The sequence below is a fragment of the Neovison vison genome, chromosome 4 (genome assembly GCF_020171115.1).
Source record: "Neovison vison isolate M4711 chromosome 4, ASM_NN_V1, whole genome shotgun sequence".
In the NCBI taxonomy this organism is placed as follows: domain Eukaryota; kingdom Metazoa; phylum Chordata; class Mammalia; order Carnivora; family Mustelidae; genus Neogale; species Neogale vison.
The window spans coordinates 145,014,313-145,028,914 of NC_058094.1; the positions used below are offsets into that span (position 1 = coordinate 145,014,313).

The 14,602-nt window shown below is 40.2% G+C and overlaps 1 protein-coding gene across 3 annotated transcripts in view; it reads left to right on the plus strand.

The window, feature by feature from the left end:
- Positions 1–14,602, plus strand: part of RELN (reelin) — a 511,932-nt gene that overhangs the window by 375,580 nt on the left and 121,750 nt on the right. For all 3 annotated transcript variants that reach the window (XM_044245854.1, XM_044245853.1, XM_044245852.1), the window contains exons 21-24: positions 432–624; positions 1,673–1,785; positions 8,368–8,505; positions 9,644–9,830. In XM_044245854.1, the coding sequence (XP_044101789.1) occupies positions 432–624; positions 1,673–1,785; positions 8,368–8,505; positions 9,644–9,830 (631 nt within the window). The remainder of the gene's footprint in view (positions 1–431; positions 625–1,672; positions 1,786–8,367; positions 8,506–9,643; positions 9,831–14,602) is intronic.

Consider the following 14,602-nt stretch of genomic DNA (forward strand, 5'->3'; position numbering starts at 1 on the left):
GGATTCTATTTTCCCTTTAATTTGACATTGAAATGGTTACTAATTACCCTTATAATATTCATCATATTTTATAAAACTGTCATATATTTTATAAAACTGTCCTTGAATTTAGGATGATTTCCTTTGGAAAGATTCTAAGCAGTGATATTAATAAGTCAGAGGGTTTACACCCATGAACATTATATGAGTGAGTCCCATTTTCAAGTATATTTGACAACTCTAGGTATTAAGTTAAAAAAAATCACTTCTTTGACAGGAAGATTGTTTTAAATTGCATTTATTAGATTGACTGAAATCCATTCTCAAGCTTGGCAAGATGTAAACAAGCAAAATGAAATTATTTTGGTGTGTGGTATGAAATGAAGAGTCTGATTTTCACTCGAGCTCTTCTTAATCTTTCTAATCTTCTGATTCCCACCTCTGTCTTTCAGTTTCACAGGAGACTCCAAACTTGCCTCAAGTATGCGCTATGTGGAAACACAATCAATGCAGATAGGAGCATCCTACATGATTCAGTTCAGCTTGGTGATGGGCTGTGGCCAGAAGTACACCCCACACATGGACAACCAGGTGAAGCTAGAGTACTCAACCAATCACGGCCTCACCTGGCACCTGGTCCAAGAGGTAAGTCTGTTTTCTCTCATGCTTGTAACAGGTGGGCTGCTTCTTTTTACATAGGAAACGGAGAGTTACAATTCTAAAAGTTTAGGTTTTGTTCCAAAGGAACAATGTTATTTGTGACTTAGCACTGGCATCAAGTCAGCAACAAGGATTCCACATTCTGCACTCTTGGATACTAAATTGTAATTGAAAATAAAGAAATGGGAATAACTTCAGAACTGGATACTTTAGGATGGTTTGGGGATATTATTTTCTCTAACCCTCTTCTTCCATAAATTTTCTCTAACCCTTCCTTCCTCCTTCCTCTCGGACCCTCTTCCTCCCTCTACTTTCTTCTCTCCCTATAGCATGTCTTTGTCTATTCCTTTCTAACTCTCTTTACCTGTAGGTAGACTGTATTGGGAATCTGGCATATCTTGTCTTAAAAAAAAAAGAAAAGAAGCACATAGATCCAGATTCCTTTTTTTTTTTTTAAGATTTTATTTATTTACTTGACAGACAGAGATCACACGTAGGCAGAGAGGCAGGCAGAGAGAGAGAGAGAGGAGGAAGCAGGGTCCCCGCTGAGCAGAGAGCCCGATGTGGGGCTCTATCCCAGGACCCCAGGATCATGACCTGAGCCGAAGGCAGAGGCTTTAATCCACTGAGCCACCCAGGCACCCCTAGATTCTTAAGATCAAATGTACTCCTTTATGTATATACACGGTGATCAGACGTTGGAATAAATGCATAAATAGCACACCGCATAGAATAATTTTACTAAATGCCTGTGATATGATAATAGGTCAAAAACGTTGATCCTAATCCATGTCCGCTTTCATATGTCAGAATTAAAAGACATTTAATTTCACGGTGACACTTGTTTCCATTATTTCACAAATATTTTAGCTTCACAGAAGGAAGAATCATGGATTGCATCCAGATTGCAAATGGTTAAGATTATGACATAAGATTTTTTTTAAGGCCTTTATCACTCGTGGTGACTGAGTCAATGTATATTGTGCCTGGAGGAACAGAAGCCAAGTTTAACTTTTGCCTTCCTCTCTTCTAGGAATGTCTTCCAAGTATGCCGAGTTGTCAGGAATTCACATCAGCAAGTATTTACCATGCCACTGAGTTCACACAGTGGAGAAGAGTCACAGTGCTTCTTCCCCAGAAAACTTGGTGAGACATGATATCTATAGATATGGTTGTGACCTTAACTTTTACCGTCCCTATTAGCATGACTTGAATGTGAAGAAGAGTTAAGCACAATGGCAAGAGGAATTTTCTTTGTCATTGAAAGACCCAGATCGTTCTTTTATACCCAGGATATTTGAAAAAAGAGCTAATGAAAATTTGATTTCCAAACTGTCTTACTTTGTTTTTGACCTTAGTAGGGTTGACACACAATGTTACATGAGTATATCAGGTACACAACTTAGTGTTCGACAACTCTGGACGTTATGCTGTGCTCGCCACGAGTGTAGCTACTGTGTGTCCCCATATAGCACTAATACAATGCCATTGACCTATTTCCTGTGCTTTGCCTTTTATTCCTATAACTTATTCTTTCCCTAAATAGAAAGCTTTATTTCCCACTCCCCTCCACCCATTGTCCACCCTCCTCGCCCTGTGGCAACCAGCAGGCTGTTCTCTGTATTCGTTGGTCTGATTCTGCTTTTTGGTTGTTTATTCCGTTTTTTTGTATTTTATTTTATTTTTTACGATTTTATTTATTTATTTGAGAGAAAGAGAGAGCACAAGCAGGAGGAGCAGGAGAAGGAGAAGCAGACTCTGCTGAGCTGGGAGCCCCTTGTGGGCACTTAATCCCAGGACCTGAGCAGATGACCAACTGAGTCACCTAGAGCCCTGGTTTTGTATTTTAGATTCCGTATATGAGTGAAATTGTGTAGTATTTGTCTTTCTCAGTCTGACTTAATTCACTTAACATAATACCCTCTATGTCCCAGCTTTTTCTGACCTCCCTTTCTGCCCCAACTCAATGACCTGTTCCTTTAGGTTTGACATATGTAGAAGGGAAGGATACAGGAATCCAGACTCTCCTATGCCAAGACAATTTGGATTTCAAGGCTGTTTTCTCACTGAAAAGCCCTACTTTTTATTTTAAAAGCTTAATACACACTTTTTTTTTTCCTATTCACATTCTCTCAGTAACCATAAAAATCATCCCCCAGGAAGCTAAAGCCTCAGTAATTAGGGAGAAAGTTAAATATTTGATAATATATAAGGGCAAAACACCTTTTTCCCCTAAATATTACATAATTTTGTGTTAGATTGGTCACTGTGGGTGCCTTGTGAGGACGTGATTGTGGGAGAAAGGGTGAAGACAAGGAGTCGTGTTAAAAGTTTCCAGGAGTTTGACTTTTAGGTGGCTTGGAGCATGACTGTAGCGGATAAGACAGGAGCCATCATTGTGAAATATATTTGAATCAAATAGGGCTTGCTGATGCACTAGATGGGAGTTGTGGTAAGAAAGTAAGAATCAAAACCAGTTTGTAAATCTGAGGCCTAGGGAAATTGCTGGATGGTGATAGATACCACTGACTAAGGTGGGGAAGCCTGGAGAAGGAGTGGATTTGGGGCAGGAAATGAAGTGTTCTGCAGGGGATGTGGGGTTTGAGGGTACTTCCCTATCCAAGCAGAAATGCCAAGAAGCCAACTGGACTTACACATCCAGAGCTCAGGAAAGAGGTTTGGGTTGAAAATTAAATACTATGAGTACTGTTTGAAGTCCTGGGACAGGATGAGCTTACCCAAGAAAGAACCTTGGACTAGAAATCAGAAGGCCCAAGCTCTCAGTCTTTCCTTACCAATGATTAATTAATTATATGATTTTAACCATTCGAACCCCCTCAAGTCTGATTTCTTAGGAGTAGAATGAAGAACTTTAATTAGGTGATCTTAAAAGTCCCTTTCAGTTCAAGAATTCTAAGATTCTGTAATGTGGGTAGTAGAAAAAGCATGAGAGAGACAAGAATTATATTTTTCTGTGCCATCAGCCTTCCAAGAGCCCTTTTGTAAAGAGAAAATTACTAAATAAAGCCTTCTTCAATTATTTTTCATGGAAGTTGGGCTCTGTACAAAAACAATTGGTTAGATAACAACCTTGAGTTATTATTGTACATCCTTTAGTTGGAGACTGAATTACTGAATTATAGAAGAATGCCTCCTTGATTATTTTTAAGGATTCATCATTATGTCAGTTGGAACAAAATGCTTGAAATTTGGTTTCCACAGATTTTTTTTATATCCAACTGTGAGCCATTTCCTGGATATTCTGTTAATGCTTTGTATAACAAGTTGCTACTTTCTCCAGCATCCTAGTTTTTTATGTCTACTGCTGGGAATATAATCAAGATTTGTATTTAATTTCAATGATATTCTAAGCATATCAATCACGATTATAAAAAAGCAACAGATCAAACAATTGAAATAGTAGTCATACTTGCTGTAAGACTACTGTGGTTTTTTCTTTATGTTTATTTCACCATTAAGTGTATCACCCTTATAATTTAAAAATGTTGATTTTTCTTTATTGACATATGGGGTATAATTTCAAAATTATGATGGTAAGGTCATGTTGATATTATATCTTAGAGATGTCTTTTCCTCCCCAGAAATGTTATGAACTGTTATTCTTGTCTTATTAAAGATTTTATTTATTTGAGAGAGAGATAGAGTGCACACAAGAGAGCAGCAGTGGGGAGAGGGGCAGGGGAGAAGGGGAGGGAGAAGTAGATTCCCTACTGAGCAGGGAGCCCAGCATGGGCTTGATCCCAGGACCCTGAAATCATGACCTGAGCTGAAGTCAGATGCTTAACCACCTGAGCCACCCAGATGCCACTAAACTATTCTTCTTTATTAGTGGAATTTAGGCAGTATCCAAAAAACATTATCCTTTATCAAAAAAAGAAAAACACCTTTGCCTGTTATTTCACATTTAGATTGTTTCTTGCATTATTATTTCCTAGCTTACAAGATAGTAGCACTAAGTTCAAAGCTTAAGTATAGTCAGAAAAGATCAATTCTCATCAATGTTTATTCAGCACTTGAGAAGAAATCTATTGGACCCATAAACACTTCACTTCCAACACTACCTGCCACATGTTGGGTATTCATTCAATGTTGAGTCATTGAGTAAAGTTTTAATTCAGGGTGCCTCAATTATTCCTGCAATCTAACTGAACTCTGCTTTTCCAAATTTTTTCCCAATGCCCTGGGTAAAGAGAGTAAAAATATTTTTTAAAAACAAAGCCAATAAGATAATTTCTTTTAACATCCCTGCTAATACTTAAACTAAACATGATTGCTATATATTTTTTAAAAAATAGCATTTACCTGGTTATTTTCATTGGTTTGGGATTTCTAATGCTTTTTAAAAGCTCTGCTGTAAAGATAAAGTGCATTTAGTGTTCCTGGCATTCTTGATCATTTTATTTATTATTATCATTTCAAATTTTTGCAAAAGCATGTTTCTCTCAAGCTTCGGGGAAAAGGGAGTGCAGTTTAGTTTGAAACAGTATTCCTTCTGGCAAATCTTCATTCTGCTGCTTTGTTTGATTCACACATACATAACTCTAAATTGTATACACACGAGCAAATGTGGTCCCCACATTACCAAAGATCTGTTAACTTTGGAAAATATGCTAGATAAAAACTTAGAGTAGAAATACTGAATATATATACACCTGCTTGGAGAAATTATGTTGGATATGAACTGAACATTTGTTACCCAATGAAAATTAATTTTGTTTTTATGAGAGGCATTTACATAAGAACAGGGCCTAATGAGACCCAAACAGATGTCAGTTGCTGACTTCAAAAACAAATCTACACCTAATGGCTGAATGAGTTTCAGAATAATTGGGTAAATGTGATTACAGTAACTCTGAAGGTGGAAAATACAATTTGGTCTGCCTTCATTTACCGTGATTCCTCAGCTTTGATACCTTGATACCTAACTATCAAGAGATGACTGGATGCTATTTCAATTCAGTCTAGAAGTTTATATGGGGCAAAAAAATCAAATAAAGACAAGCCTGACAAGTTTTGTTGCTTTGGGGAATCCACAGAGTTTGGGTTTGAAATGCTAGTAAACTTCATCTCATGATCCACATAACAGTGGTCTCACTTTCAGACCCAATCCAAAGTGCTCAAGATTTTCCTTCTAAGAATGCTTAGATCTGGGCTGGGGGTGAGGGGGTTGGCAAATTAAATATTTGTATTGAGGGCAATATTTAGCAGTGACACAGCTGCAAATCAGTGAGATCACACCTTGGGTTCTCATGTGTGACCAGCTGGAGATTGCTCACACAACTAATTTTTTTTTCTCACTAAAAACGAAGCCAATATTCAACCTTTTCTTGCTTCCTTTTCTGTTAATTAACATCAGCACATTAAACTGTGGATTATAATTTTAAACGGAAAAATCCACAGCTCTTCTTAAGGAAATATTCTCTTTTTTGAGAGTTCACAAGATGCATGTGTAAGGACTAATTTACTTAGTAAAAGTATTTAGAATGTGCTTACTTACATGTGACTGTTTAGAAACATAAATAAACTGGGAAATCTGGGACAGATGTCTGAAACCCTCCAACCCCATTTTAATGTTTGAGATAGCAAACTGCAAAACAAGGTATGCCATGGTTTCACGTAGGCATGTAACTATACAGAAAATAAACCATCACCTCAGTCAGCAGCCACCAGAACAATCACTAAATTTATAAGCTAGAAGGGATCTTAGAAATCAGTTTGCCCAATCCCTTTATTTGAGAGGTGAGGAACTAGAAAGCCTCAAGGCTTAAATTTCTCACTAAAGGTCACACAGCTGATAAATTGCAGAGCTAGGGTCCAAGGGGTCGAGTCCCCAGACTCCTAGCACATTCTTTACTCCATTACCTACAGAAGGCAGTAACAGGCTGCCCTTTCCTGGCCTGTTCATACACTCATTGACTCATTTTTTTTCACAGTCTCTTTCGGTATACCTACTTTATTCTGTTCCTGTGCAAATAGTTGAGACCAAAGATAACCTTGGCCCTAGAAAAGCCCACAGTCTAGACATTTGTGGCCTCAGACTTGACTCAGATTATCCTGACAAAATATGGTCATCTTTCCTTTCTTGATGCTGATGTATCAAACTTAATTTGCTGCTTCTCTCTAGGGCTCCATGCTCTAAAACAACATACCTACTTTTATCATTGGATCTTCTACAAACCATTTCTTAATGGGACTATGAAAATTGTGATGGCTATTCGATTTCAGATATAAACTATTATCACAGAGGAAGTGTATCTGTGTCTTGCATGGATCATGACAGGCACTGATATGCAGCAAATCGGTGTCTATTGGATGCATCTCAGCGAGTCCTGGAATTATCCTGCTAGGAATGAAAGTGCAACTTATTAGCCACAGATCATTGGCAAAATAAACAATAAAGGCTTAGTCTGGATTTTAACAATCTGTTACATACTTAAGGAGTATTTAATATGTGTGTAATTGATGCAGTAGACATTAAGGGATCATTCAGAGCATTCAAGATCAAGTGTATGTGTAGATAATGTGCTTGGGGAGGGTTTAATCCATGGAATGGGGCATGCACATTAATTCTGAAAATCCTTTTTGTTTTCTTTTGTTTTGCACTTTGACCAAAAAGAACTCATCACACTCTCTGAACATTTCTGGAGGCAAAAAATCTGATGGGAACTGAAAAGAATTTTTTGTGACTGTCAGTGGATGGAAACTTTCTTGACGTTGCTCCCAAAATACCCTCTTCTGTAGACTTTCTGTCTGGTTTAGAGGAATGGAGGTCCCAAGTGTTTCTTTATGTGTAATGGACAGTTTAACTTTTTATTTCCACTTAACAACAGCTTGTCCATGAAATCTACCCAAGTTAATGTGTCTGAAATGATCCACAGAATTTAGCACCCAGATGTTCTTACTTCTAGAACATGTTTTTCTTATAGCACATTGTAACGTGTCCCTCAATCCCAAAACAATACCCCCAAACAAAACTTTTGTTTGATATTGAGAGCTCACTGGAAGTTTCCAATTTCCAATTTCAATAATTTCCAATTATCGAAAGAAATTTTATTACTATAACTGAAACCTCAGATTTTCCTCTGTGGAAGAGAGGCTCTTTTGTATGTACCTTTTTTAAAAGTATTATTCTTTCTTGCTTCCTTTCTTTTCCTGGCATCAAATCTCTGTGTAACAACAACAAAATCTGATATTTTGTTTTTCTCCAAAATGTAACAAATTAAATTAAGATGGAAGTATATATCTAAACCCCACGTTTCTTTTTAACTTTTTGTCATCATTGAATTGTTGACAGACTTTCAACTACCACAGAAAATCATTGGCAGCTAAATGCAAGTTCCAGAAAGTTCGTCATCTGAAAGAGTCTAAACTCTGAGATTCTTTATATCCATTAAAATACTGTTTTCGGGGCCCCTGGTAGCTCAGTTGTTAAGCATCTGTCTTGGGCTGGGGTCCTGGGATGGAGCCCCTCATCCGGCTCTCTGCTTGGTGGGAAGCCTGCTTCTCTCTCTCCCCCACCGCTCCCCCTGCTTGTGTTCCCTCTCTTGCTGTGTGTCTGTCAAATAAATAAAATCTTTAAATATATATATAGTATATTGACCATTGTATATTGACAATTGTATGTTGAATATATACATATATGTGTGTATATATACATATATATATAACTATATATATATTGTTCTCACTCCCATCCCTTGTTTCTAGGTCCAGTGCCACCCGCTTCCGCTGGAGTCAGACCTATTACACAGCCCAAGACGAGTGGGCTTTGGACAGCATTTACATTGGACAGCAGTGTCCCAACATGTGCAGTGGGCATGGCTCATGTGACCACGGCGTGTGCAGGTATACACACAGCCACCTGTGATCGACTGTGTGCTTCTCGCGGTTTGTGTTCAGAGAGATGACACAGCAGTTGTCATCAGAGCGGTAGGGACAGACTGATAAATAAAGAAGGAGGCAAAAGGACACAATCCTTCTTTCTGTTCTTATTTTAGGTGTAAAAGGTGCTGTTACATTTTAAGTGTAGTCTGAAGCCAGATATCCTATACTTCAAAACCGCACCTCAAGAAGAGGCCTCCTGAGTTTACATCCCAGAGTCAATTAATTTATCCCAAAGTCGTCTTTGGGGGTTAAAAGGGCCTTGCTCTTGTTTCCCTTCCGTTCCCCTGACAGTCTTTCTTTTTTTTCTTTTTTTTAATTATTTATTTAACAGACAGAGATCACAAGCAGGCAGAGAGGCAGGCAGAGAGAGAGGAAGGGAAGCAGGCTCCCTGCTGAGCAGAGAGCCCGATGCGGGGCTCGATCCTAGGACTCTGGGATCATGACCCGAGGTGAAGGCAGAGGCCTCAACCCACTGAGCCACCCAGGCGCGCTCCCCTCCCCACCCCCGACCGTCTTAAAACAGGAGTCAGAGCCCTGCTGCGTGCTGTCCTGTGCCACGTGGCTAGAAGCTCAAGGTTGTAGGCAGGGGAAGGCGGTGATCGTCGCTAATGGGGATGAGAAGGGAACACACTTTAATACTTAGACTCTAAAAGAGATGTAATTTAATCAGAAAGAGGAGCCATAAAACATGGCTGTCGAAAGAGCAAACACTTCCACGTGACTTTCGAGACCTACAGGAAGATCCCACTCTTTTTGCCCCGCCCCGCCCCGCCCCAGCCGCCGACACACCCCACACGCATACGCATGCACGCGCACGCACACACGCACGTACCCACGGCCCTAATTACTCCTTGATGCCTCCGTTCTGCTGTTACAGCACCGTTTCTTTCAAGTAAGGATTCTGTCCTTTTGTCTTCTCCGTGTCCAAAACTGAAGGTCGTTCCGACCTGCCAACACAGGTCGACTTTGTCGAGAAAAATCTCGTGTGAATGCTAAGGTCTGAGTAAAAGTGAGACGTGGGAAACATCGTAGGAGCGTGGCCGTGGCTTTCCCAGAAAAGAGGCTGTGACTTGCTTACGTGGCCTTTCCTCTCTCCCAGGTGTGACCAGGGATACCAAGGCACAGAATGCCACCCAGAAGCTGCTCTTCCTTCCACGATCATGTCGGATTTTGAGAACCAGAATGGTTGGGAGTCTGACTGGCAAGAAGTCATTGGGGGAGAAATTGTGAAGCCAGAACAAGGATGTGGGGTCATCTCTTCTGGATCATCTCTCTATTTCAGCAAGGTAGGAGCTGGAGGTGGGGGGGTGAGTGATGACTAAGGTCTGACTAAGCTCTGGGAATATGTGATCCGCGCAATGGCTATTTCCATTTGTGAGTGTTTATGAAGCAGCCTGAACTCAGAAGGTACAAACGTGGGACTGTTTTATGTTTCCCCATACTGCTTGCTTTTAAATTCCTTTGTCTAACCTTACCCCTGAACTACATTTGGGAAACTCGTGTAGTTGGGTGATTGTTTTGGGTTACTGCAAATCCAGGTTAGGGCTGTTGAAAAATCCTGCCCTTCTTGTCCCTGATTTAAACCTCATTGCCTTCCTCTCCTGCCATGCCAGCAGGGCTTATGTCTTGAGGGTCTTTGAGTGGGACAGGGACTCCGGGTCTTCTAGCCCTGGTATTGGAGGGTGCATGAGCATGTGGCCTGGGGGCAAGGGGTGAGTGGTGGTGATGAAGGCAAAGCCTCAAGTTTAAGAGCAGCAAGTTCCTGCCGCAATCTGATTCTGCCACTCCCTAGCCCACTCAGACTATTGTAACAAGAATACCGAGATTTGGTGGCTTAAATAGAATTTTTTTTTTTCTCTCACAGCTCTGGAAGGTGTGAAGTTCAATATTAAGGCACCAGTAGATTCAGTGTTTGGTGAGGGCCTGCTTCCTGGTTTACAGATAGCCATCTTCTCATTGTATCCTCACTTGTGGTGGAGAGAGCACAGAGAGAAAAAGCAGACTATCTTGTGTCTCTTATTAGGGCACTGATACCATGGTGAGGGTTCCACCCTCATAACCGACTAACCTAATAACCTGATAAAGGCTCCATGCCCTAATGCCATCTCTTTAGGCTTTCTTTTAGGCTTTCAACATACAGATTTGGGGGCACACAGACAGGAAGTCTATACAGAGACAGTGTAGAAGTTTTTCTTGAGGTGTTCATCTTCACTAGGGACAGCACCACGTTGGGCAGACAGGTCAGTAGACACCCCCAAGGGACTATGGTGCCACCTAGAATCTCTAAGACTGATTTTCTTGGAACACCCCCAACCCCTGTTGCTTGGTTAGCAATGGGGAGGGGCAAACCACCTTCCTCTCCTCCCTTGCTACCATCTAGGCAGAACATTATTTTCTTTCTCCCTCCTCCAGTTCATCTCTATAGTCCTCAAAAAGGACTAGAGCAGGAGCAGGTCCAGTTCTCCAACCTGAGCTGCATATCTAACCCTACTTATTATCAGCTCTCTTTAGAATGTAAGGTGCTTAAAACCACTTCTTTCCAGCAGGGACTGTAGCCACCAGTTCTAGGACAACTGGAAATGTCCCAGTCTACATCACCTAACAAATACGCAGGTGTGGGTGATACACTGTAGGGCTCATATGTTGTGGAATCTGGGCAGAAATCCAAAATAAGTTAATTTATGCAAATGCAAAAATAGGTACAGGTTTTGTTTTGATGCAGGTGCAGAACAAAGAATCAGCAGCAAGCAAACAAGGTAGAGAATGACAGAAAATCAGGGATGAATTCTACTTGATGGTATTTCCTATCTATTGACATTGAACATCCACTGGTCATTATTGTTAGAGATAATCGTCCACAAGAGACCAATAGTCATTGCACAGATCAGGATACACTGGGTAATTGTTCAGAAATGGGAAGATTATGTCTCCCATAAGCATCAGTTTTCCAGTATGTACCAAACATCCCAGTAAACATGTATGCATATACACAAATATTTCAAACATGGAAGGTTACATATCAATATGTGTATAACTGCAATTCAAGGTGATTTATGTAGTAAAGCTACCTGAATCTTTACCTAAGCTCCAAAACTTGTTAGCTGGTTCATCTTGCAAATTTATAATATCTTTCTGTACTTTTGTTTTCTCTATTGTAAAGTGGGATTTGGGGAGGATCAGTGGGTTAGAAGGTAAAGAATAAAGAATAGTGTTGGGCATATAGAAGTCGCTCAGTAAGTGTTAGCTATCACAATTACAGTTTATGAGGATATATTTAAAATTGGTGTCATTAGGTATTTCCATGTGTATTCCCTGCTGCTAAAAATCAGCATTTCAGGGGCACCTGGGAGGTTCAGTTGGATAAGTGTCTGTCTTCAGCTCAGGTCATGATCCCAGGGTCCTGGGATCGAGCCCCACATCGGGCTCCCCATTGAGTGAAGAGTCTGCTTCTCCCTTTCCCTCTGCTGCTCTCTCGTTCATGCTCTCACACTCTCTCAAATAAATGAATAAAATCTTTCTTAAAAATCAGCATTTCAAAAGTAAAATCATTCTTTTCACCTCCTAATCCAGCTTTCTTCCTAAATTTTTATCAAAATATCTGAAGAGCACTTCTTTCCCTTTTTCCTCTTATATCGAGCAGATCTGTCTTGAATTCTAAATAGGAGAAACTAACTTAAGCAAAAAAGGAGGGAATTGGTTCATATAATCAAAACACAAGGGAGGGCTTAGATGAAACTGGCCTCAGAGATATCTGGAATCAGAAACTCAAATGCCCACATTACCCTCTCTGTTTTCAGGTCAGTTGTCATTATGGGAGTGGTACTGGGACCACAGAGCTTTCTGAGCAGGCCCATAGAAAAACCTCAGGACCGTTTCTGACTGGCCAATCACAGTGTCCTGGGGAATGGCGTACTCTGGGTGGTGGCATAGCCAGGGAGGTGTGGGATACAGGGTTTGGCACCCCCCACCTGGGGGGACACTGTGCATATCCACCACCTTTTGCAAACTACCCTAAACCTAAAATTTGTTCCATCCTGTCCCTCTTCTATCACAGACATTGCCCTAACTATACAACTTACTTTCTTTTTTGAAACATCAGACCTCTTGTCCAAACAGAAATCTCCCCTCTACATCCCAGGTTTTGCCAATTTCCCTGCCTTTGTTTAATCTCCATTGCCTACCATGATGCCTTCCACCAGCTCTGTTTCTCTATCAACCTGGTAGCGTTTGGCTCAAATCCTGCTGCTCCATGGAACTTTTTGGGACTATGGCAAACTAGACTGAGCTCCCTGTTCTTTGAATTCCTCCCTCATCGGTGTTCTATACATACATAGATCATGTTTTTATTTTTAGTCTCATAGGACCCAGCTAGATGCTGAGTCCTACTGACTGAGCTGAATGCTAGATAAGATGTTCAGCTCAGAAAAGCATGCCACATGGTAGGCATTTACAAATCAGTAAGTACCTCTGAGATGGAATAGATTGGGGATTTGATACATGATAGTATGACAAAATGAGACTCTACAAGGAACAGACTTTGGTCTGTAGCCCTGTCTGTCATTATTGTCACTGCACATGCTTGTGAATTCTCCTTTCAAGTCTGTGGCTATCGTGGCTGGTCTGATAGGCACCCAATAATTATTACCGAAGAAAGGAATGAATGAATGAATGAAAGAAAATGAGAAAACAAGAGGTTCTAAAGAAATGGTTATTTTCAAACAAATATAGTAGAATCATTTTTCTAGTAGATTTTGAATAAAGAAGATTTTAATAGGCAAAAGGTTAAAGTTTCATGAAATGTTTTAGAGGCCATTTTATAAAGTCTCTAGATTCTGAAGTTGTTCCTTTGAATGTGTTTTATTTTATCTAAACCCTGAAAGCAGTGAGACATTTTGACCTAGAATGTTGGGGGGAAATAGGAGAGTATTTTGACATTCCAAGAGCAAAGAGATCTGTAAGCAATTACTCCAACACACATGTGTGCCCATTACTCATGTATACAGGTCCACATGTACACACTTAAGTACTTTGATCATAGTAGAAGAGAGAAACTGCAAAGCATGTGTCACATCACATTCTAAATTCTGACAAAAAGTTTGCCATGAGCCATTTCCTTTTTCTTTTTTATCTCCCTGTGAAACAGTGTTCAGCATTTCAGGTCACTGAACAAAAGAAAATGATTTGTGTTCTTCTCTGGGAAAAAACATCTTCAGTGCCAAACTAAGCATATGTGTGATATTTTCCACTTACAAAAATCCCACAAAACACTTTAAAAACCTTTGTCGACCAACACCATAGTCTCCTGGAAAAACAACACTGCTCTTTGATTTTCACAATAGACCAATCATTCCAACCAGCTAATTGTGATAATTGGATTTTTATAATTCTCCTCACCCTACATCTTTATCCTTCTGGCTCATTTCCACGTGCCAAATTTTTCATAGAAGTTTGCTGGATTAGAATTAACTAGCTAGGTTCTGTAGGTTTTCTTCTGAAAATCATTCTTCCTATAATGATCCTGAGGCATGAAAATTCTAGACCAGATTATAATAACCTCTGAGGTGTTTCTCGCTTATAATATCTCAAATCAACAAAAAGAAAAATTAAAAGTGCACCTAGCACATTGGAAATCTATATTACTTATAAGCTTTTCTCAAATACATTCTTTTTTTTTTTAATTTGACACATAGATCACAAGTAGGCAGAGAGAGGAAGGGAAGCAGGCTCCCTGCTGAGCAGAGAGCCCGATGCGGGGCTCGATCCCAGATCCCTGGGACCACGACCTGAGCCGAAAGCAGAGGCTTTAACCCACTGAGCCACCCAGGTGCCCCTCAAATACATTCTTAAGGGCACCTGGGTGGCTCAGTCGGTTAAGCGTCTGCCTTTGGCTCAGGTCATAATCCTGGAGTCCTGGGATCGAGTCCTGCATTGGACTCCCTGCTCAGCAGGGAGTCTGCTTCTCCCTCTCACCTTTCCCCTCTCATGCACTCTCTCTCCTTCTCTCTCTCTCTCTCTCTCAAATAAATAAAATCTTTTTTTTTTAAATACACTTAAAATT